This window comes from Hydra viridissima, unplaced genomic scaffold (assembly GCF_058129835.1).
Source record: "Hydra viridissima isolate aposymbiotic clone 2 unplaced genomic scaffold, HvirCarnegie_v1 scaffold_7, whole genome shotgun sequence".
Taxonomy (NCBI): Eukaryota; Metazoa; Cnidaria; class Hydrozoa; order Anthoathecata; family Hydridae; genus Hydra; species Hydra viridissima.
Genome location: NW_028324306.1, coordinates 9,839,237 through 9,863,032, shown reverse-complemented (window position 1 = coordinate 9,863,032; position 23,796 = coordinate 9,839,237). Strand labels below are relative to the sequence as shown.

General features: G+C 29.2%; 6 protein-coding genes and 1 pseudogene across 10 annotated transcripts in view; 5 read left to right on the top strand and 2 right to left on the bottom strand.

Annotated features, from left to right (window-relative positions):
- The window catches only part of LOC149886075 (uncharacterized), a 403,391-nt pseudogene extending 396,079 nt beyond the window's left edge, over positions 1 to 7,312 (top strand). The window contains exon 11 of the transcript XR_016453925.1: positions 7,252 to 7,312. The product of XR_016453925.1 is annotated as an uncharacterized LOC149886075 (transcript). The remainder of the gene's footprint in view (positions 1 to 7,251) is intronic.
- Positions 3,297 to 4,832, top strand: LOC149886077 (uncharacterized). Its single transcript, XM_090094316.1, has 2 exons — positions 3,297 to 3,513; positions 4,024 to 4,832. Exons 1-2 carry the CDS (start codon positions 3,297 to 3,299, stop codon positions 4,830 to 4,832), a joined length of 1,026 nt encoding a protein of 341 aa, XP_089950442.1.
- On the top strand, positions 4,833 to 5,189 carry LOC149886076 (uncharacterized). The gene has a single exon (XM_090092312.1). The coding sequence runs from the start codon at positions 4,833 to 4,835 to the stop codon at positions 5,175 to 5,177; it is 345 nt and encodes a 114-aa protein (XP_089948438.1). The 3' UTR covers positions 5,178 to 5,189.
- LOC149886074 (histone-lysine N-methyltransferase SETMAR-like) lies at positions 6,334 to 9,340 on the top strand. Of its 3 annotated transcripts, none has more exons than XM_090092304.1 (4): positions 6,334 to 6,350; positions 6,754 to 6,777; positions 7,023 to 7,046; positions 7,140 to 9,340. In XM_090092304.1, the coding sequence occupies exon 4, from the start codon at positions 8,256 to 8,258 to the stop codon at positions 9,309 to 9,311; it is 1,056 nt and encodes a 351-aa protein (XP_089948430.1). In that variant the 5' UTR covers positions 6,334 to 6,350; positions 6,754 to 6,777; positions 7,023 to 7,046; positions 7,140 to 8,255; the 3' UTR covers positions 9,312 to 9,340. The 3 variants fall into 3 exon arrangements, with proteins under 3 accessions (XP_089948430.1, XP_089948429.1, XP_089948431.1); XM_090092305.1 differs by lacking the exons at positions 6,334 to 6,350; positions 6,754 to 6,777 and adding an exon at positions 6,912 to 6,935 and having other exon boundaries at positions 7,140 to 7,275; positions 7,839 to 9,340; XM_090092303.1 differs by lacking the exon at positions 6,334 to 6,350 and having other exon boundaries at positions 6,381 to 6,777.
- A 2,982-nt stretch (positions 9,341 to 12,322) lies between these two features.
- Positions 12,323 to 23,017, top strand: LOC145184280 (uncharacterized). Of its 2 annotated transcripts, none has more exons than XM_090092302.1 (3): positions 12,323 to 12,790; positions 20,935 to 21,581; positions 21,717 to 23,017. In XM_090092302.1, the coding sequence occupies exons 2-3, from the start codon at positions 21,039 to 21,041 to the stop codon at positions 22,845 to 22,847; spliced, it is 1,674 nt and encodes a 557-aa protein (XP_089948428.1). In that variant the 5' UTR covers positions 12,323 to 12,790; positions 20,935 to 21,038; the 3' UTR covers positions 22,848 to 23,017. The 2 variants fall into 2 exon arrangements, with proteins under 2 accessions (XP_089948428.1, XP_089948427.1); XM_090092301.1 differs by lacking the exon at positions 12,323 to 12,790 and adding an exon at positions 13,003 to 13,157.
- LOC149886073 (uncharacterized) lies at positions 14,337 to 15,011 on the bottom strand. The gene has a single exon (XM_090092309.1). It carries the CDS (start codon positions 15,009 to 15,011, stop codon positions 14,337 to 14,339), a length of 675 nt encoding a protein of 224 aa, XP_089948435.1.
- On the bottom strand, positions 16,530 to 17,747 carry LOC149886072 (uncharacterized). The gene has a single exon (XM_090094315.1). It carries the CDS (start codon positions 17,745 to 17,747, stop codon positions 16,530 to 16,532), a length of 1,218 nt encoding a protein of 405 aa, XP_089950441.1.
- Positions 23,018 to 23,796: the final 779 nt, after the last annotated feature.

The window sequence follows — 23,796 nt, the reverse complement described above, 5'->3', positions numbered from 1 at the left end:
AAACAGTGACATCTATCAGTTAACTTCATGAGTTGTTTATTTGCTTTTTTGGTAGCTATTATTACTACTATTTGACATTCATTAATGTCAGAATTTTGTTTTTTGTTATCAAATGGCAACACTGGTTTATCCTCACTTTCGAAACTCAAATTAAAGTCTAATTTGTGAAAATCATGCTGCAGAACCGACTAAGTAACCTTGCTATTATCTCATACTCAGATCTTATGAAATAATTGTATAATAAAAATTTTTTTAAATACTTTGAAAAACAAAAAATTGTAAATTATTTAGAAATTTTTACTCAGTTTTATATTATTTTGTATTATAGTAATGTTATATTTTTTTTCAGTGTTTTCCTTTTTTGGCTAATATCATCAGTAAAAATAATTTAATGGTATCAATATGTAAAGTATTTTCACATTGCAAATGTGAAAATACTTTACATGTTCCTTTGCAGTTTCCATATATTGCATGTGTTAATCATACAATATGTATGATGGCATACTTAATAAAAATTGAAGTGCTTTTTGAATATTGCACAATATGGGTGACATGCTAAGTGCAGGCCTGGTTAAGGTGGTATCCTGGCATTATTTTGGTGAAAAGTTTGAAAAAATATTATTTAGACAATTGAACCTTGTAGAATTCAATAGGAAATATCTTTTTTAAAAAATAAAACTGCAAAAGATTTTTTGTGTTAGTGATTTTTGATGATTTAACTGAGTAGTGTACATGACTTTGAATTTTAAAATTGATTTTTCTCAGTTTCTTTTTATTCACTCGTAGCTGTAGGAAAACAATAATATCTCAAAAAATCATTATTTTATCTTAAATTTTTAGTGCCTGAACCAAAAAAAAAGACTTGATTTGCGACTACACTTGCAACAACAACAAAAAAGACTTGATTTGCAACTATACAACTTGATTAGCTGAGTGTTTTATTGCTAAAAATGTTTTTTTTTACTAATATTTCTGCCATTTTAGATCGTTTAAATTCTTTTTAAATATTTTTGGTTCAAGCACAAGTTACACTATTATATTACCATTGTGCTAAATTTCAATCTTTAATATTGATGTAATCTTAAAATATTTATGTTCTTGAGACAAGCTTTTTCACTTTAATTTGCTGAGTCAGCAATTAAAAAAATGATCGAATTCATTGCCCTTGCGCAGAATTTATTAGATAAAGGGCAAAAAAAGGCAGCAACTAATAAAGCTTTTGAACTGAAATCTTTAGGGTATATTAATAAAAGGACAAATAACTATTTGAACCTAAAACCAAAGTTGGATATAAATTCTACTCATAGTTATGATTCATCAATGACAACATTTTTATTTTTCGCCTAAAAATTGTTATAAAAAATTCTATTAGTTGCGAATGTTTGATTGACGTTCGAAATGTATTCATACCCATTCTTAAACTTTTGGGAAAATTTTAAAGCGTTTTGTCGACAACATCTTAAAAATTTTGGAAAACGGTGAGCACTAAAAGTAAATTTTTCAATTCAAAGTTTTCTAAAAAATCCAAATAAAGGTTAACAATAACAAAAATCTTATCATTAAGATAAAACTATTTAAAATTAGTTATATTACCCTTTAGGCTACAAGTATCTGTTTTATTTTATAAGTTTAAATTTCAAAAAGTTCTTAGAAAATTGCCATTTAGCAACCGTTGCTAAACAAGTTATCTTAAGTTAAGCAACCGTAGTAACCCAAAATACTTGAAAATTTTACGTTTTTAAACTTACATTTCTGATAATATTTCACAAAAATCGAAAAAATTTAACTTTTTAACTTATTTAATGGTAGAGCAGAAACTTTTTCGATTTTGGGTGGGTAATTTTTTAACTTCATAAAATTTATGGAAATAGGGTTAAATTTTGGAGAAATCAGGAAAACTCGCTCTTCATTATGCTTTATAATCAATATGGCTCTGTGCGAGAGAGATAATTATCTCCTATTTCTATTTATAATGTTAACTCAGCGTGGCATAATTTGCAAACAGCCCCTAGTGATCAGAAAAAAATCACGGAAGCCCATCTTAACATATTAACAGACACCCTATAATATTGTCAGTCGACAAGTGTCGTAAAAATGTCTTTAAGACATCACATATATGACAACGTGTGCCCACTTATTAACGCAGCTTATTAATTAAATAAAGTTTTTTTTAACTTTTTGTATATGAGTTTCTTTTTAGAAATGATTACCTATAATTTAATAAAAAATTTAATTTATATATGATTCTAAACTTAAGTAACAGGAAAATTTACAACGATGAATTTTATTTATCCAGATGGCTATATAACTGAAGTTGTTCTAGATACTGAAAATTTTCTTGAGTTAAGAATTAGTGTTAGTTCGGATAAAGCAGCAGAGGAATGGATGGAAAAATTTGGAGCTGCAAACAATACGAAATTTATTATTCAATGAAATCTTCATCCCAAAAGGCAAGTTAATTTCTGTTAGCATAATTTATAGTAATCATAATTATATTAAAATGCGTTATCAAAAATTGTTAGCCAGCATTAATGTCAAATAAGTCAAAAATTAATGTCAAAAAATAGTCAAAGAAGTCACCATTAATGTTTGAAAAAAAGTACCCCAAAATTGTTCAATGATACGTATAAAAAACATTTGGTTAATGATTTTTTATAGTGTTATTGAGTCCTTTTATAATATACTTAATGTGAATATGATTTTCTAAATAAATATATATAGTATTATTTAAATAGATTTCAGTTTCATAAGATTTGGCTATGTCAACATAATAACAAAAACAAATTAAAAGAAAAAAGTTACTGTAACACCAACTGTCCGTTAAAAGTGGATGTTAAAGTTAAAAAGGTGAACTGCTCAACTAAGAAAAACGACACTTTTTTATGCAGAACAGAACCTCTTGCGTGTGTTGTCAAAGTTTTTAATACGCACAATCATAACATTAATTCTGCTGATGCACTACGTTTTCTTCAAAGCGAAAATGGATTACAGGTAACCTTTTTTCTCTGTATACCATATATATGAAATACTTATATATGAATATAATATATATATGAAACACATTTTAAGGAGTATTCTGAAGTCCTTAAATTTGGAGCATTCCGAAAGTAAATCTTTACGTTATTGAAACTGTTTGTAAAATTATTGTTTAAAAAAACATGTAATAAAGGAAAATAGTTAACTATGAAATATAAACTAACTATCCCATTTTAATAGATAAGCGTTAGAAACCAGTAATAAGTAAAATCGAGTTTTTAACATTTTAGGAAACTTTTAACGAATATTTCTCTAATGATATGACACCAGGCGAAGCGCGATGTATTCATCGAAAAAAACTTTCGATTAAATATGGTAAAGCTAGTAAGCAAAAGGCAGCAGATGCTAGAGAAAATCCTACACTAAATCAAGTTTATTATTGGCATCGCAAGTATACTGCAGAACATTACGGTGCTGTCAATGATTCTATTGGTAAACTGAGATCTTTTTTCGATACGGAATTTTACAAAAAACAAGGTAGTTTTATTCGTTAGGGTACTTGGCAAAATGTCTTATCTAATGCTAAAAAGTTTATTATTTTTTTATTAAACAAATTCAAAGGAATAAAAGATAATGCAATTAAACTTGCCAAAAACATTTTATAATATTAAATTTTTTTTTTAGGTTTGTGTAAATACAATTCAGCTAATTGAGTTCTTAAAATACTAAAAATTAAAGCTATTTTAAAACATACTGCTGATTCTTTAATGCCAATTTTGCAGCAGGTGATAGTGGCTAATATTTTTTCAGGTCGGCATTGTCGAATACCGACCCTAATTCCGAGGGTTGAACATATATATAAATATTTTTTTTTGACTGAGTTTTTCATTTTAGTTAAAATGATAATTATACTTTTAAGAGAAAAAAAAAAAACTTTTGCCAGAGCTATAAATTACTCCTGTAAACCATTTTACTCCCCTAAAATGGTTTTTCCAGTCAATATATATACATATAGGACTCACTTATAATAATTTATTTTATAGATAGTCTATGCTTTGACTGAGGAAGACTTAACCATTGCTGTTAACAGCATTCTAAATTGCAATCATGTTAAATTTATTGAACGATTCAAAAAATTTTTTAAAAGGCGAGAAGAATGGACATCATTTGATAGAAAAAAGTTTATTACTAGAGGGCATCATACAAATAACTACTCTGAGGCGACTCTAAGGATTATAAAAGACATTGTTCTCCAACGTTGCAAAGCATTCAACATTGTTGCTCTTGTTGACTATATATGCTTTGTGTGGGAGGTATATTGTCAAGATAGACTTTTAGAATTTGCTCATAATAGAGTACCTTCTGCATCTAAAAAAATTCTTAAAAAACTTAAAATTAACTTCCATGATTACATTCAACCCATTGATGTTGTTAGTAACTGTTACACTGTGAAAAGTGTTACAAAACCACTGGAACTAGAATACGAAGTAAACATAGAAGTAGGTTTATGTTCCTGTTGTATTGGGCAATTTGGTGCTTTTTGCAAACATCAAGCCATGGTTCAAGAAACTTATGGTGGAATTTTTCCAAATTCTCCGGCTACAACCCCAGAATGCAGATATAAGTTGGGAGTTTTAGCACTTGGAGAAGACTGTCCTCCACCTGAGTTTTTTCTCTCTTTAATGGAAATGAATGTGTACAAAGAGACACAACACAATTTGTCTCAGCTGAGTAATCCAATTACTACATTTGAAACTAATTCTCTTTCACCAGCAGAAAATACACTAATAAATTCAATTGTGAAAGAATTTGATTGTAATCAACAACAAACAGTATGGTCAGAATTTTACATGTAAATGAAGCATTTAGAAAATTTGTTTGCAGATAACAGTTTAGCAATAACATCTGTAGCAAAAATTAATACCAAGTTAAAAAGTGTTCTTAGCATCCCTAAAGCTGTAGATACACTGTTATGTATTAAAAGAAGTGTATATGCCACTGTAAAGAGTAAAAATATAATTAAAATACAACCAAGTTCAGTTGGCAGACGAACCCATGCAAAATCACGCAGTCTAAAAAGAGTAGCTGTTGGTCGTCCTCCTAATGGAGATAAAATAAAAAGAAGAAAAAAAGAGAGAAACTTGGGGAAAAATATAAATAGTAATGCAGCAAATGCAAAATCACATGGAAAAGGACATTAAATTGTTATTAAATATATGATAGTAACCCTTATATAAATTATTAATGAGTTGCTGCATTTGAACTGGTCATATTTTATGTACACACACAGATATATATATATATATATATATATATATATATATATGTATATACATATATATATGAAGACCACACTGGATGAACGATCAGAGTAACAAATTTGATTTTTTTGAGTTATTGCCCTTTTACTGTAGCCCTCTATTCATACTTTGTCTGCCTGAAGTGACTAATTGAAAAACAATTGGAGTATTGAGTTATGGTTTTTTAAACAACATAATTGAACTACATGGTATTTTGAATCTTAATAATTGATTTTCTCAAAACAGCAAAAGTGTGACTGATCGTTCTAGTGTGGTCTTTATATATATATATATAAATATATTTATATATATATATAAATATATATATATATATATATATATATATATATATATATATATATATATATATATTAATAAAATTGTTATTACATATATTATATTGACAAAGTAATAATAATTATTATATTGATAAACTATATTATATAATATAGCAAACATTAAATTTGATAATACATAAAAATAGTTATTATATCAAAAAAATATATATATATATATGCATCCATATATAATATATCTATATGTACTTCATTATAACTACGATGCAGTTCTTTTTTATTAAAGTTACTTAGCTAATTAACTTGTTTATGTTTATTTAATTCTAAATTCGTATATATTTAAAAAAAAACAAAATAATTGTTTTGTTTAACGAAATTTATTTTACTTTTATCAAACGCGCGTAAGCCTCTCTTTCAAAACCAACGAATCAGATTGCGCTATTCTAAGGTATCGCTGAGCCTGTATAGGGTTTCAAAATATGCTCGCGGGATTGATCGCATTAAGAATTAGACGTTAAGTATACTGTTATCAAAGGCCGACATTGTATTCATAGAAACAGCCGATAATAGATAAAAATATACACCTATGAAATCTATATATGTGAAGGTTTATTATAAAACATATCATTCAATGATAATCATTGTTATTGTCTTTTATCATATTTGGATTATATACTTCTTTATCTGTGGATTAGTGTTTAAATCATTCTACAAGCATGTCTAACATTTATTTCTTGTTTAGATCCTACCCAGCTTTTTGTGGACTTTTTAAGATTTCGTAAGTATAAGTCACATAAATATTGGGTTTATTAATTAAAAAAACATTTACATAATCACAAAGAGAAAATAGTTAAAATTAAGTAAATATTAATAAAACATTTAAAATATCTTCCTATATATAGAAACACTTAAAAAACTTAAGTAAATGTTCTTTACTTATTGTATACTTATCTTTATCTGTGTTTATTGTTTACATAAGTTTATAACCATTCCTAATTTTAGCTTGTTGCTTATAAAAATAATGTCTTTATATTTGAATAGTTATATTTTCATTGTTTATTTTCTTTTTTTTTTGTATAGTTGTTGCACCTTAAGCAGAACAGCTTTAACGATTGTTACATGTTTAACTTAATGTTGACAATTTCAAATTATATTGTGTAAAATATTTTTAACATTTTTAGTCGAATCTACACGGCCTACTGCTGGTAAGTTTGTATCAGTTTGTATATGTTAATAATTATTGAATTAGTTTTTAATCTGTGAATAGATTTCAAAGAATACCAATCTCAAAGTCATTAGTTTGCAATATTTATTTTTTATTAAAAATTTTGAATTTTAATTACATCCTCGTCTTCAACAAATGGTAAGTTTAATAACTATTACTATTTAATATGTATATATTTTTGACGATTGCAATATAAGTTTTTTATTAAATAATTTTTAACCTTAGTTCCCTCTACATCTGCTATAAGTGGTATGTGTACAAATTTTTTTCTTTCAATATGTTTATGCATATCTTGGCATATCTACAGTATTTATTTTTAATTACAACTTTGATAACTTTTAGTTACATCTTCATTGGCTACTACAACTAGTAAGTTTAAAAACTATTATTTGCAAACATGTACACACCTTTCCTATAAATTGCAAATTTTTATAAAAACTTTTTTTATCTTTAGTTACATGTGCACAACCTTCTGCTGGTAAATTTATGATTTAGAAATGTTTCTGAATGATTATTCAATTTATGTTTCTATTTATATACACTATTTAATGCATTAGTATTGTGTTATCCCTCAAAGTGCAGTAGAATGAAATGACCATTTCATTCTACTGCATCTCATTAACATTTTTTAAGCTATCATTGATTAATACGTTGTTCATATTATTTATTCAGCCTATCACTTTCATAATTAATTTTTTTATGTTAAATTTTACATAATGCTTTTAAGTATTAATCCACTCAACTAGTAAGTTTAAAAACTATTATTTGCAAATATGGTACAGCAAGTTGTGTAGCTTGCAAAAAAAGTACTGCAACTTTTTTAGCTTACAAATATGGTACAGTAAGTTGTGTAGCTTGCAAAACATTTTTGATAGATGGCTCTGGCTTACCTTCACGTGGTGTCTATTGTTAAAAATGATTTATTTAGTTTCATTATTGGAATTTTAAATAATATCATTTGCTAAAAGCCAAGACATAAATTTATTATATTTTGTATTTTAAAAATTTTTTAAATTTATTTTATCTTTGGCTTATTTTTAGGGTGGATACTCCAACTTGCATCTTGTAATGTGGTAAGATTTGTAAAGTTATGTCTCTCTTTTTAAATAAACACAATTTAAAAACATTTTCAAGCTTAAATAAGAATTGGAGGGGGGACGTTGGGCGTGGCACATGCTCCTTCCCTAATTAAACATAGTAAAATAATCTTGAATACTTACTTCCCTTTTTCCAAAAACTCTATTTAAAACCTTTATTCATATATACTTAGGTCGTTAGGAAAGTTCGTAGAACTTCATCTATAAAGATACAATGAGACAGGAAATAATTAAATATTTATATATCATTTTAAACTGCGTTTAATTATGAACATTTTAAGTACTTGTTGAAGTATTTTGAATGTTTATTAAAAAAGTTATTTAAATTTTACTATATACGTTTTCAAGAAAAAATTTAAAAATGGATAAATTTGAATATCGAGCATATATTAAAACCCGTGCTCTACTTGGAGTTTCAGCACAAGCCATAACCGATGAGTTGGTTTTAGTTCATGGTGACCAAGCTCCAAAATATAGTACAGTTGCCAAGTGGGCTACTTTATTTAAAGATGCTAGAGAGAGTCTCGAAGATGATCCTCGCTCAGGGCACCCTCAAACCACGTATACAGCTGAGAATATTGAACGTGTGCGAGCCATTATTGAAGAAAATCCTCATGCAACACATGATATAATTGAAGCCCTGACATCGATTAATCGCTTTACAATCAACGAAATCATTCACAACGCACTTAAAAAAAGAAAATTAGCATCACGTTGGATACCCCACGAGTTAACCGATCAAAATCGCAAGAATAGAGTTGAGGCATGTAAGGAAAATTTAGCTCTTTTCAGAAACGGTCCATGGAGACTATGTGATATTATTACAGGGGATGAGTCGTGGTTTTATTTGAGACAAGTTGGACACAAGTTGGCTAACGCTAGTTGGGTCGGTGAAGGTGAAAGTCCAAGAACTATAGTAAGATGCGACAGGTTTCAGCCGAAAAACATGTTCTACATCTTCAAAACAACAGGTGTTGTTCATTTGGGTTATGTTGAAAAGGGAGACACCATTACTAGCGAATATTATATAAAAAATTGTTTGAAACCTCTTATATGCGAAATAAATAAGCAAAGACCTAAAACAGGCACTCAAAATTTCAAATTTCTCCATGATAACGCTCGACCCCATGTGACTGAAACCGTCACAAATTGTCTAAACCAAGCTGGAATTACAATAATTCGTCACCCACCATACTCACCAGACTTAGCTCCATCCGATTATTGGCTATTCGACTTGATAAAAAAAAATCTTGATGACGATACTGACGTCGAAAGTCAAAAAACTCGCATAACGAAGCTACTTCAAAGTATACCCAAAGAAGAGTATAAAAAAACATTTGACAAATGGCTTGAAAGGATGCAACTTTGTATAGATAACGATGGACATTATTTTGAACATTTGATAAAACAAAATTAAAAAAAACTCTTCTTTTTTTTTTTAGAGGGGAGTTCTACGAACTTTTCTAACGACCTAAGTATTTAAAAAAATTTTTTTAGGTTGGATAAGACTGTGCGGGGGGAAGGGGGGCGTTAAGCGTGGCACATGCCCCGCCCCTAATGTCAATTTATACACCACTTGTATATGATGTAAAGTAAGAAAATATAATTTAAACTTTTTAACACAAAATATCGTGAGGTTAGAATTATTTTGTTCTATCTCCAAGTTTAAACGTTGGGAGAAAGTTTTTGATTTTTTCTAAAAGTAAAAATTGTTTAGAGCTTTAGCTTTTATTTTTAAAGAAATAATAACTTATTATTTAAATAAATTTATATTTAAAGAAACTATTTAGAAAAAAATTTATAAAATAATGCGTATTTCAAAAGTTATTATTACTAACTAAAATTAATAACTCATTTTCTCCCAACTTTCAAAATTGGAGATAGAACAAAATAATTCTAACCTCGCGATATAATAATTGTTTTTTAGGTTTAAAATTGTTTAAGAATGTAACATTCCACTACGAGGGTGTTAAAACATAACAAAGACGTCCACCCTTTAATCTAAAAATGACCACTAATATTTGGAAATGGAATGGAAGCAAATTAGATTAACTCTTTGTATATAAAGATAACATATTTTATCAGAAAAACACTCTTGTGTGAAAAACTTGTATTTTTTAAGGTTACGATGGTGTTCCGGTTCCACCCTCTGGCCCTCTATACACCCCTTCTATCTATAGAGTTATGTGAACTTGTAGCCTACTCTTACATCTATCTTTTGATACCAAGGGTAGGCATTAGGATAAGATTTGACAAAGTTGTAACAATTTCAGTGAAAAAAAAAAATTTTTTTTGGAACCAATTTCTTCAATAAATCCATATATCAAAAATTTGCTACAAAAAACGTTATAACTTTTTTTTAAATAGTTCGTTTTTAATAACTTTTTCACCTTTAAAATACTGTATTGAAGGGGTTTCTAATGATATATAACATTTTAGTTCAATTTTAAAAAATCAGTCCACGTACCTACCTTTAGTTGTTCCTTTGATAGTTCCTTTAAGGAAATACAGCAGCCTACGCATACATCCAAGACACACTAGATGCATGTAGTCAAGTGGAAACATATTAGTAAAATTTACAGATGTAACTTCTCTTAAAACTGTTTTGATGTGAAAAGTATTTAACGATCGGACTGTTTTAATCCGCAAAATAAGTCGGATTGACTTTTTGCGGATTTTACGAACCGAATCGCCGGTGCCTAATTATATTACGTTTTAAATACGTTTAAAAAACGTGTCAAATGCTACGTGATATTTTCAACGTGTTTTAATATGTTCAAAAAACGTTCAAAAAAACTTTGGACGGAAACACGAATAAAGTACGTGAATAAAACGTTTATATTTCGTGGCGTGCTCACTGGGATGTACGGCGGATTTGACTGACGTAGTTTCCACGAGAAAATGTTAATATAGCATAAGCGGTTTTTTTATGATCATATTTGAAGGTGATTCTTAAAGTACAAATTGAACGCAATTTTTTTGTAGAGCAAATTCTAAATGAGTAAAGAGAAAGATTTTAAATTTGTAACGTTGTGCTGCCTGCAAAAATACTACATTCCCCACAAAATAGAATGTGTATTTTTATAATTTTTGACAATATGATAACTTTCCTTATCATTTCTCTGTGTGAAATGAAAACCTGTTTGTCACATTACCTAACTGTTTAATTTGATAATAACTAGTCTTTCTCCTGCACCTTGAATTGGTAATGTTTCTAAGGGACAACAACTGTCTTTTTAAAATAAAATGGTTGGAAATTGAAATTTGTACTTTTAAATAAAAAGTAGTATTTTCTTAGTTTTTTCTTTAATGTGGAAGTAAATGTGACTCGTTTAAAATTATCAAATTTCTTGGTTATTATTGGAGACTATCTTACCAAAAATGTAAAAACACAATTTAATTATTTAAGGTCGTAACGCAATCAAATGAGGAAAAACTTCCAAGTTGTTCTTAAATTGCTTTTTTACGCGTCATGAGGTTGATACAAGTTAACTTCTATTGTTTATTTAAAAAAAAATAATTAAAACTTTTAATAAAGATATAGAGAAAGCATCAAATCATTCTTTCAGAACTAATGCTATTAAAAGCATTTCGAAGATTATGAATGTTAATCAAAGATGCACAAAACTTCCATATAGAACAAACAAATCGAAATCGTACTCAAATTTTAATCTACTTCATTTAATGGTAAAAACAAACTGATGAAATGGTATAAATTTTATATATTAAAAACTTTCTTTAACCGACTCTAAAAACTTTCTAGAAAATTTTGTTTCAATTTTCTCAGAAACACATAAATGTAGATTTTCAAACATCTTTGTTGATTCGATGAAAGTATTTTGTAGTCAAAATAATGATAATAAACCCTCAAAAAACCTCACCGCATTTATTGTAATATCGCAGTATTTATAATAATATTGATAAATAATGTAATTTGATTAATCAGTAAGTTGCTTTAGGAATTATAAATAATATAAAAATTAACCCATATTATTGAGGGCATTAACAATTTATAAATCATTTGAAGAAGTTTTAAATAAAATATATGACATGACACAGTTTTCAAAAATCTCATCATGAGATCTGTTAATTTCTAATTTTTTTAAGGGTAATCTTCTTAAACAAAAAAGATTTTGATAAATACATGAGATAAACTTAGGGTCTTTTTTAATTTTGACTATTCATATTCAAAGACGCCAAAAAAACCAGCCAAATAGCATTCCCAGCAATAACATCAACTCCAACAATTTGTGAAAAAATATTAGTTACACATGGTTAACACATCTTTTGTAAACTGTTAGCTGATACATATATCATAAATAATAACTATTCAAACAGCTGTCATGTGGCAATGTTATTCATAAGAGTAGAGTTTGAATTTTTATTTCTGACATTTTAAAAATAAAAAACAATTTTGCGTTTCATCGACAGTTTTGCTTGAGAAACATGACACAGTGTGTAAAGGAAAATTTTTACGTTGGACTTTTATTCAGAAAAACAACATGAATATATGCAACAATTCTTCATTAACGAAAATCTTAATCATAACTCGAATAATTTCTATCAACTCAATAAAATCATTGGATTACAAGTCTAATTAAATGAAATTTTAAGTAAATTAAAGAAAAAAATATTTAAAACTGTTCAGCTCTTATATGCATAAGACCGTTTTCTTTAGATTAGAAGTGTTACTTTAACAAGCACACCGTTGATCCATTCAATTTTTTTCTCCATCAAAAAATATTTTTCACAAATTATCATTCGAACAACGTATTCGAATAATTTTGTGCCTTTCGAATTCACTATTCACAAATTCTTTTATTGGGAAAAGAATAGCTTATGTAAAATTTGAATTAACGAGAAATGTTACCAAAGTACCAGCATATACGCAATAAAGTAAGTTTTGTTTTGTGCAATTTACTTTTCACTTGAAAATAAAACTTATGGTTTAAAGAGTTTATTTTAAGTATAAATTGAAGGAATTTATTTAGTTTGACTACACTCCTTTACCTTCTTACATGATCTCGATCTAAGAATAGAACCTCTTCTTAAAAAGTCTATACTTTTTATCGGGGTCTTTAATATTTTATATTTGCGATAATCAAAATATATTTTCAATAATAAATCATTGATAACATATTGAAAAAGTAAGAAGCAATTCATTCATCATAACAAGACACAAAATCTTAATAATTTTATAAGTTATCTTTTTAATATACCAACGTTTTGTATTCCGTGCAACGTCTCTAATTTTGGTTTAGAGGTTTGTTTTTTGTTTTTGTTTTGTGTCGGGTGTCTTTGGTGTTTTTTGCTGTATTCTAGTTTAAATTTAATTTGTAATACTATCAAATATTTTATTATATAATGTTATACATTTTAAAGGATTTGAGGAATTCATTTTTTTATTTCATATGCCGCAGAACAAAAAGATCGATTTAAAATAATTTCAAAATGATTTTCAAGTATGACTTTTAGACGCAAGCAGTATAAAATTAAAATAGAAATTGTGATCTTAAACATTATAGAATTCATTTTGTTCAACTTCGTAGTTGTTTTTACTTTCTGTTGTTGTTTTTACTTTCTTTTGGTTCTGTTTCTTTTTTAAGAAGAAATTCTTTCAAAGCTCCAGTTTCTTTAATTAAAAAAAATGAATATCATTTTAAAAAATAGTGAAAGAACTTTGATTTTTAAATATGAAGAAAGCTCGATTTTTTCTTTGCTTCATAAAACTGTGATAATGATTTAGAAATACCTATTTAATAATAGTGTTATCTCCCTAATGTAAAAAAAAGTCTTTAGTGCATCATTTCTTCACCAACGAAAGATAGAGGGAAGATAGGACTTGTTCACTTTTTAAAACATGCAAAATTTTTGAACGGCTTTTGTAATCGTCCACAATTTCAGTAACACAAAAAATATTCTTATCTTGAAATACTTGAGAGTTATTAAAAAAAAATTAATGAAACATCGTAAAAGGAAACATCGTAAAAGGAGAATCTTTGCGGTTAATTAATATTAATGTTGTGTAGCAAATATCCGTTGAGTATAACTTATCTCTTATTTATAATGTCAACTCTGACTTTGTATAATCTTAACTTTAAATTTGTTTATTATGTGTAGTGTAATTAATTCAGTAGTCTATTAATAATTCTAAGCCAACATAGAGGGCTTTATTCTTCATATAATAATATGTAACTAAAATATACAAACAGGTTAGTTTTAGTATACACATAATTAAACTCAACAAGAATAATAATAATAATAATAATAAGAATCAGCACATTCTACCGTACTAAGTAAACAAAATAAGTAAATAAGTTCAAATAGTTTAAATATAGTCATTTAAATATTTAGGAGGATTCCGGGATCTTCCTGAACAACGAGGGATTGATTCTTCAATAGAAATTCCTTTAGGATTTGTTGGGGAGGAAGTAGAAAAGTTCTAAGATCTTTTCAGATGGAGAGGCTCAGATGAAGGGATTGTATCAGATTCAATGGAGTTATCTTTGTAGTTTTGAGATCTTTTGGAATGGAGAGGCTTAGGTGAAGGGATTGTATCAGATTCATTGGAGTTATCTTTATAGTTATTATTTCCATCATTATCACTGATTTCCTCAGCCATTGGTGCGAGATGTCTTGTAGCAACAGTGGTCTCACGCCCATCAGGCATTCTTACATGAGAATATTTACTATTAGCCTCTAAAAGCTCGATCTTTTCAACAAGAGGTTCATATTTGCAGTGTCGAGCATGCCTTTTAAGCAATACAGGACCTGAGTTAGTTAACCATGTGGGAACAGAGTGCCCATTAGAAGAACGTCGACTGAATCCGAATAATCGTTCGTGAGGTGTAGCATTAGTAGAAGTGAAAAGTAAGGAACGCATTGAATAAAGGACATCGGGTAAAACATGTTCCCAGTTCATGGTAGGTAAATTCTTTGATTTAAGAGCAAGTGAAACTCCTTTCCAAATTGTGCCATTGTATCTTTTACACTGACCATTGCCCTGAGGATTATAAGGAGTAGTTCTACTTAGGTTGACACCTCGAGAGTTAAGAAAATTGCGGAGCTCAGTAGACATGAAGCAAGTGCCTCGATCTGAATGTATATAAGCTGGCATACCAAATAAAGTGAAAAGTTGAGTTAAACATTTAATTACAGTTGAAGTAGAAATATCATGACAAGGAAATACAAAGGGAAATCTTGAATACTCATCAACAACTGTTTAAAAACATTTATTGCTAGATGAAGACGGAATAGGTCCTTTAAAATCCATACAAAGGCGCTCTAAAGGTTGAGTAGCTTTTATTAAAGTGTGGTTAGTATTGCTTACATAGTATTTAGGTTTTATTTCAGCACAAATTTGACAAGAAGAAATGGTTTTTTTTACATCATCAATTGAAAAAGGCAGATTTTTAGATTTTATAAAATGATACATTCTGGTGATTCCAGGGTGGCAAAGAGATTCATGTAGTTCTTTAAGAGAGGGTCGGTTTATTGTCATAGAGCAACAAGATCTAGAGAGGGCATCAGCAACAAAATTGTTACGTCCAGGGCGATAAACTATATCATAGCTGTATGAAGAAAGTTCTATCCTCCATCTCAAAATCTTGTCATTCTTAATCTTTCCACTCTTGTTATTGTCAAACATGAAAGAGACAGAGCGCTGGTCGGTGACTAGAGTAAAATGCCGACCAACAAGGTAGTGTTTCCATTTTCGAAGTGATTCAACAATAGCATAAGCTTCCTTCTCAACAGAAGAATGTTTTCTTTCAGTAGGTGAAAGTTTGCGAGAAAAGAATGCAACTGGTCTTCCAGCCTGATTAAGGGAAGCAGCTATGGCAAAATTGGAGGCATCTGTTTCCACCTCAAATGGTATACTTTCATCAATAGCTTGTAGAGCTGATTGAGAGATTAATTCTTTCATTTCATTGAAACATTTAATAGCTTCAGTTGACAGTGGAAAGGTAGACGCTTGAGATAAAGGATGAATCTTGTCAGAAAAATGTTTGATATATTGAGAGTAGTATGAGAACATACCAAGGACTCGACGGAGAGAAGCACTATCAGTGGGAGCAGGCATATCAATTAATGGCTTTAAGCGATCTGGATCAGAAGAAAAAGAGCCATTTTTTATAATAAAACCTAGGAAGATTATACTCGAAGTAGACAATATAGACTTTTCTTCATTGAAGGTAAACATTGTTTTCTTAGAAGCTTCAAGACATTTTTCTAAATTGGAATCATGTTTATTTTTAGATGTACCACATACAAGCAAGTTATCTAGATATACAAAGGTGTCTTCTAATTTGTTTTCTTGAATAAACTTATCCATGATTCTTTGAAATTGTGCAACAGCATTAGAGAGGCCAAAAGGAATTCTCTTAAATTGGAAAAGATGTCCATTGGGCTCAAAGGCAGTATAATACTTGTCACTTTCTAGGAGAGGTATTTTGTGATAAGCACTTTTTAAGTCGAATGTGCTAAATAATGTATATTTTGCAACAGAGTAAACTAATTCATTGATGTTAGGTAAAGGATAAGCATTAAGTAGTGTAAAGCGATTTATTGTTTGTGAGTAATCAATGACCATGCGTTTTTTATGTCTCTCATTCCTGGTAACAACTTTTTGTGATCGCTAAGGAGAGTTACTGGGTTCAATCATATCTAGTTCGAAAAGTTTTTTAGTTTCTTGCTCAATGAATGCTTTATCCTCTGAATTATATCGTCTAGAAGGTGAAGCAATCGGTTTACATTCTGGAGATAGAAAAGGGAAAAGAGTGCTAGCTTTCATTGTAATACTATTCAGAGAACAGATTTTTAAAGAATCTTTTTTTCCACCATAATTGATATTAAGACTTTTGTGTAACTGCAGGAAATCTCTACCAAGTATGATTTGTTCACAAGAGTTGAGTATAACCAAAAAGTTAATATTAGAGTACTTCATACCAAATAAAGTGAAGTTAGTTGAAACTTTACCTATAACTTGACAAGATAAGGAAGGATCAGCCATGGAAACTCTTTTATTAGAAGGGAGTATATTAAGTTTTAAAAGGTCACATAATGATTTGCTTATAAATGTATCAGAGCTTCCAGTGTCAAGAAGAGCTTTTACCTTGACCCTAGCAATAAAGATATGAACAATAGAGTTGATTGAGTTGATAGAAGAGCAAGTAATAGAGGCTAAATTTGGTGCATGGAAGTTAGCAGCTGCAGACGTGACAAAGTTCATTGATGATTTGCATAATTTCTTGAAATGTCCTTTCTTACCACAATTGTTACATTCTTCGTCTCTGGCAGGACATGATTGTCGAGGGTGACGTTTACTTCCACAGAAATAACAAAGTCCACTAGGTTTAGTAGAAACTGAAGCAATCTCAGTAATACATTCAGAATGTTTATTAATTGCAGCGACATTGCTACACTCTGTATGTGAATACATTTCGTTATTTCTTTGGGCATTTTCCAATAATCGAGCTTTATTATAGGCCTCAGTAAGTTTAAGAGTAGAGTTTTCTAGTAGTCGTTGGCGAATGTGATGAGAGCTTAGACCACTTATAAATGAATCACGAATGTATTCTTCACAATGTTCTGAAGCAGAAACCTGTTTAAAGCTGCAATCTTTACTGAGTGTACGTAAGGCCTGCAAAAACTCATCAATAGATTCTCCAGAAAACTGTTTACGTGAAGCTAACTGGTGTCTGGAAAATAATTCATTTTTAGGTTTTACAAATAAGTTTTCCAAGATTTCTATAGCGTCATCAAACGATTCAATATCAGCAATATAGTCAAACACAGTAGGAGATAAATAGTTAATGAGGACATCTAATTTACCTTTTGTTTGTATAGTTTTCATGAAGTTTGTAAAAGTTCTAAACCAGTGTGACAAACAGGTTAGTTTTAGTATACACTTAATTAAACTCAACAAGAATAATAATAATAATGATGATAAGAATCAGCACATTATGTTAACTCAAACTTTATTTAAATGTCTGTTTTAGTTAGTTTTTGTTTTTGACGAGAATTTTATTTTTTAGACTTCTAATAAGGCAAATAATATTTTTTATCTCATTCATTCCGTTAAATTTGAAGCAAAAGTTAAATAGAAAAGCTTTTTTGGTTTATTTGTTTGCACTTTTAAGTGCTTTTATTGTTTAGAGTGTATATAATAATGTAATATTTTCCACTAAATTTTGAAGTCCATTTTTTTCTTTTGTGCTTCTCATCAAAATATCGGAATTTTTCAATTAGACTGGCCAAAAACTGGTTTATTCACAGTAAATGTAACGATAATTTCTTAATGTTGTTTCATTAAATGAATCTGCTAGTCATCCAACCTTGCTTTTGAGTTACTGATCTCCGTAGCAATTTATGGAAATAACTAATCTAACCAATCATTTCAAAAAGGAAACAGAGATGTCACAGTAAACACTTTTGCTCAGACAAAAACAAAAACGCTAAGAGTCAAATTTAGACGAACCAACTTTCTAGAGGATTGACCATTTTTGTTTATAAACAAAACTTCAGTGTCATTCTATAGGTTACAAAATGTCAAATAATTTATTGTCCCAGAAAAAGATTTTGTAGATGTCGATGTTTACTACAATCATGTAAATGCCTCTTCAATAATGATTTAAAACTACCTCCTTATTAACCTAAAAATACCTACTTATTGACCTAAAACTACCTACTTAGTAATCTAAAAGTGTTATTTTCCCTAAAGTAAAAAAGTCTTTAGTGCTTAGTCTTATTTTCTTTATAAATGAAAATTGAGGGAAACATGGGACTTTATTTGTTACACTTTTGAAAAGTGCAAAATTTATAAATGGCTTTTATAATCGTCCATAGTTTTAAATAAAAATAAATAATATATTTACTAGGGAAAATATCCTTATTGACTACTTACAATCTGTATTTTTTGTATTTGCTGATTAAAATTGTGAACAGAGGTTTGAAGAAAATATAATCTGGCATTCACACAAACGCTGCCGAATCTTGGTAAAAAAAAAAAAATTATAACATGATTCGGACTGCTGAACGCGTAAAATTTTTCTACAAACTTTTAAATTTTGAGAAGAAGATTTTAACCAGATGCAATTGCAAAAAAAGGTATCGAAGATGTTAAGTTTTCTAGGGTGGTTCCTACCAGGCAAGAAGAGCAAGAAAACAAAACTTGTAATGTAAAATTAAATTCTTTTGTAAACCAATATCATAATAAGAATAGCGAAAGCTGTTACAAATATTCCTGTCTTTTGTATTTGATTAAGAACTTCGTAAGTACCCTTAAACTCCTCATGTATACTATAAAATGTCATGTGTAATGTGGGTACCAGAATCGAAATGTAAAAATGTCTGTTCTCAATCAATATATTGCAACAAGCAGAACTTCCTGTATAATCAGTTGATTTCACATTCATGGTTAATATTGTACTCTTTCGCAAAGATTTTATCGAGAATCAGTTTTTCATAAATAATTTTTTACCGAAAACTGGAAAAATGATATTGGAGGGAGAAAGAAAATTCTCTTTATAACGGTACACAATTTCCCATCGTCCGTATAACTTTTTAATTTCATTTTTTTGTATGAAATTGGCTTGTATGAAAAATTTAGTGTAACAAATTTTTAAGCGAAGCTTCTAAGAATTGATAAATCAGTATAAATCCCTACTTCATTATAAGAACTATTGTTTACTGTAATTAGAATTTTTAGAGTGTTTCAATTGTTTCCGGTGCTGATTTTGAATTATGACTGACCACAAACTTTGATTAGTTTGTGGTCAGTCATAAACCAACAAAGTTACAAAATATTCTTTGAGAATCAATTCATTTTCAATAAATTGTTTTTGAATTTATTGGAGTATAGAATTTAGGCAATAGGAACACGAAGAGTTAATAGAATGTTTGAGTATCAGCTGAAGTCAGAGAAAGATCTTAAAAAAGGAAGGAGGTGGATCCTTTGATAGGACGGTGAATTTTAACTAAGAGTGCAGGGATGGTCGAAAGTCGAAAGAAAGATATGGGGAGTCCCAAGATTTTTATAAATGTTATCTATGGGTAGAATGGACTTAATTGATATACTTCAATTACTTTATCGAATAAACCACAGAAGCAAACACACGTTTATTTTACTGGATTTTTGTTTCAATAAATGGTTTGCTTGAATCACAAAGAATTGACGAATCGAAGAAAGACAAAGAACTTTCCAAAAAGCAACAGCAAAAAAGTTCAGACCTTCTGGTTTGATAACAAATATAAAACTTTTGACCAGTTTTTTCTTTTGATAAAGATCTTTAAGATAAAAAGTTTGATTTTTGAAAATTTTGTCAGAATTCTACAGTTCCTTCTGTACGCGATCACTTCTTCTAAGGACTACAGATAATAGTTTGTTCGCATAAGCCGTCTGGTTCTTCTATAACAAGTTATCAAGTAAGTTGTACAATCTCGCAATCCTTTATAAATTACTTTGAAATCTTCTTGTATCAGGATTCAGATTCACGCTAAAACGTGATAGCATTTTAATGTTAGTGGCATACTTCTTTGCTCTTTTCTGTAAAATGTAAAGCGTGAGAAAAACATCCTCGGTTGATGATTTAAAGTGATTAAAAATAATTAAAAATACCTATAAGAAAATCTTTAGCAAATATTGGGTTTCTGAAACTTATTTTATTGATGTTACTGTTGAGAGCAAATAATAATTTCTCTTATCTGCTTACTAACGGATAAGACATTAAGATTACCTGCTTACTAACGGATAAGATAAATGACTACACATTTGTATATATATGTAGTGTATATTCTACAAATACTAATTCTACAGTTTTCATATTAGTATATAGTGTTCTGCCGCAGCTCAATTCTTAATTGATTTTACTTTCATTTTGTCTTTATGGATTTTTCAACAATATATTTGTACTAACAAATTTAATTATAGAATAAAGATTTGTTCTAGCCGAAGCCAAACACCGAAAAACATTTTAGCGATATTATAGCTTAGAGTGCATTTGTACTTTGACAACTTCTAAAAAAATTTTTATTATTTTTAGTTTTTTGTCTGATGGTCAATATTGATTGGATGGCTATCAAAAGAAAAATTATTTTTGTGTTTCCTTTCATTAAACAATTGTAAATTAACGTGTTTACTACAAATATGACCTGTAAATATGCCGATCAACTCGCAAATTCATTTACTTATTGCGACGAAAATGAAACTAGCATCATTTGTAATCCTGGTTTTGTAAAAGTGGACGAAGAAAATGATGAAACACTTCAATCAAAACGTAAAGTGCACGATCTTAAGGGTTTTCGACAAAAAAGTATTATCGCAAATACTAACTATAAAATTGATGAAGAGAAAACTCAGTTACTGGATGATACTTTGACGAACCTTAATTGGTTAACAGTAGTTAAAATAGATGATATTTTGGAAGGTAAATTAATTTCATACACATCATTATCACCTGCGCTTTCAATTTCTAGTGATGAGGGAGATAGTAAAAAAAATGAGACCAGTTTCGCTGAAACCTCAAATGACTACCGTTTGAATGAAAATGCAAAACCTCCTTATTCTTACGCAGCTTTGATTATTATGGCGATGAAGTCGAAGCCATGTGGAAAAATGACTCTAAGTGAAATATATAAGTGGATTGGTGATCATTTCTCGTTTTACAAATACGCCGAACCAAGTTGGCAGGTGTTTTTTTTTTCTTCGCACATTTATTTTTTTTTCCTGTGTGATGTCATTCAATAGCAGAAACAAAAAGAAACATTTTGTTTAATCGCGTTGGTTGCAAAAAAATTTTTTAACTGTTTTTTAAATTTATTATAGAATTCAATTCGACACAATCTTTCATTAAATAAATGCTTCACAAAAATACCTCGCAACAAAGGCGATCCTGGAAAAGGAGGATATTGGACTGTTGTTCCTGAATTTGCGAACAAACTTTTAGAGAATAATATAAGAAAAAGACGAACTTCTATGATCGACTTCAGCTGCTGTGAAGCAATAAAACAACAACGACTTGAAATGTTGGAAACACAACTGCTGCATAAGTTAAAGCAAGAAAGTTACAACTCAAGAGATGTGTGTAAAGCTCAAATCTTTTATGGTGAACCGAGAAACCTTTCAGCTGATGAAAAATGTGCAGCAAGTGAACAGGGCTGTATTGAGTTAAAGCAAGAAAACGATGATTTTTCGTTAAGTGCTGTGAAAAAAATAAATACGAAAGTCTCAGAGTGTAAAACCAAATTTAAAAAGCGACTTGCTGCATCAAATGCAAACGATTGTATGAAAGACCATTCATATGGCAAAAGACCAGTTATAAAGTATTTTCCATCTGACGAAGATAATATTACAGCAATTGCTCACAACCTACTGCAAACAACATCCAATATTCGGCGCGAAGAAATTTTGCATTTAGAACCTTATTCAACTTTTTCAAAAGTAATGAGAGCCGATTGCAACTGGAGCTCTGAACAAATTAGTGCCGACAGTTTGATGGAAACCATGACAGAAGTTGCCGAAGAACTAATAGAAGCAAGAGATTTATCACCAACTTCAGAGAGTACTTTTCTTATTCCCAGAAATCTTGGAAACATTAACGGAGTGTTTAATATTTTGTCATCGCCATTATATTTGTCGCCACCTATTTCTGGGGACGATACATTGTCTGGGGACGATGCATGTTTTACCGGTAAATTAAAAGATGAAAGCTGTGACATTAATAATGAAATTAACTTATTTATTGAAGGGACTAGCATGGTTTTGCACGATCCTTCATCAATAAGTATGAAACTTTCGTCAAATGGCTCTCTAGATATCGACACTACTGACTATGTACCATTAAAACCTATATCGGACTTAATTTCATCTTTAGCGGAGAATAAAAGTAGTAAAAGATTAGAAGTAATCAAACGAGAACCACTTTCACCTTTAATCGAGTATATTGCGGTTAGTTGAATTCAATGATGCAATTTTTAAGTATTTTTTAGAAATATCTTGCGCAAGTATGACTGGGTTTTTTGTGTTTCAAGCTGACGCAAAGCATAAATATGTAATAAAACTAGTTTTTCTGTTTCAAAGTTCATTGTATTTTCAAAAGTAATATATAAAGTGACTTTATAAAGAAAGTTTTAAAGTGTTGTCATTTTAATGTTCTGTTGAAACGTCATACTTATACAATTTGTATTTTAAAGCAATTAACACTCAGTCATTGCAAAACATTCAGTACACCCAAATTGTTTGAAAATAGTTTGGAGTTGAATAACATTCATGTTTTGAAAATGCAGTTCTGAAAAAAATCAAAACTTTTTTTCTTATTATATGAGGAACTTTTTGATGACAGAAACGCTTTAAAAAATATTGGAGTGGAAAAACATCTTAAATGTTTGATATAAACCAGCAGTACAGATGTTTTTACCTAAATTCAACTAAAATGTTTGGTTTTTTGGTTTGTAGTCTGTAAACGTCTTTCTTTTAACTTTTTTTTTTTTTATTATTTTCTTACACCAGGCCCTCATTGTTGACTGTCTAAGTTTTGTATAACTGTCTGTTTTTTTACTTTTGTACTTCTTTTGTAGCTTTGTACTTCTTTTGTAGTTTTGTACTTTCTTTTGTAGTTTTGTACTTCTTTTGTAGTTTTGTGCTTCTTTTGTAGTTTTGTACTTTCTTTTGTAATTTTGTACTTCTTTTGTAATTTTGTACTTCTTTTGTAATTTTGTACTTCTTTTGTAGTTTTGTACTTCTTTTGTAGTTTTGTACTTCTTTTGTAATTTTGTACTTCTTTTGTAGTTTTGTACTTCTTTTGTAGTTTTGTACTTCTTTTGTAATTTTGTACTTCTTTTGTAATTTTGTACTTCTTTTGTAGTTTTGTACTTCTTTTGTAGTTTTGTACTTCTTTTGTAGTTTT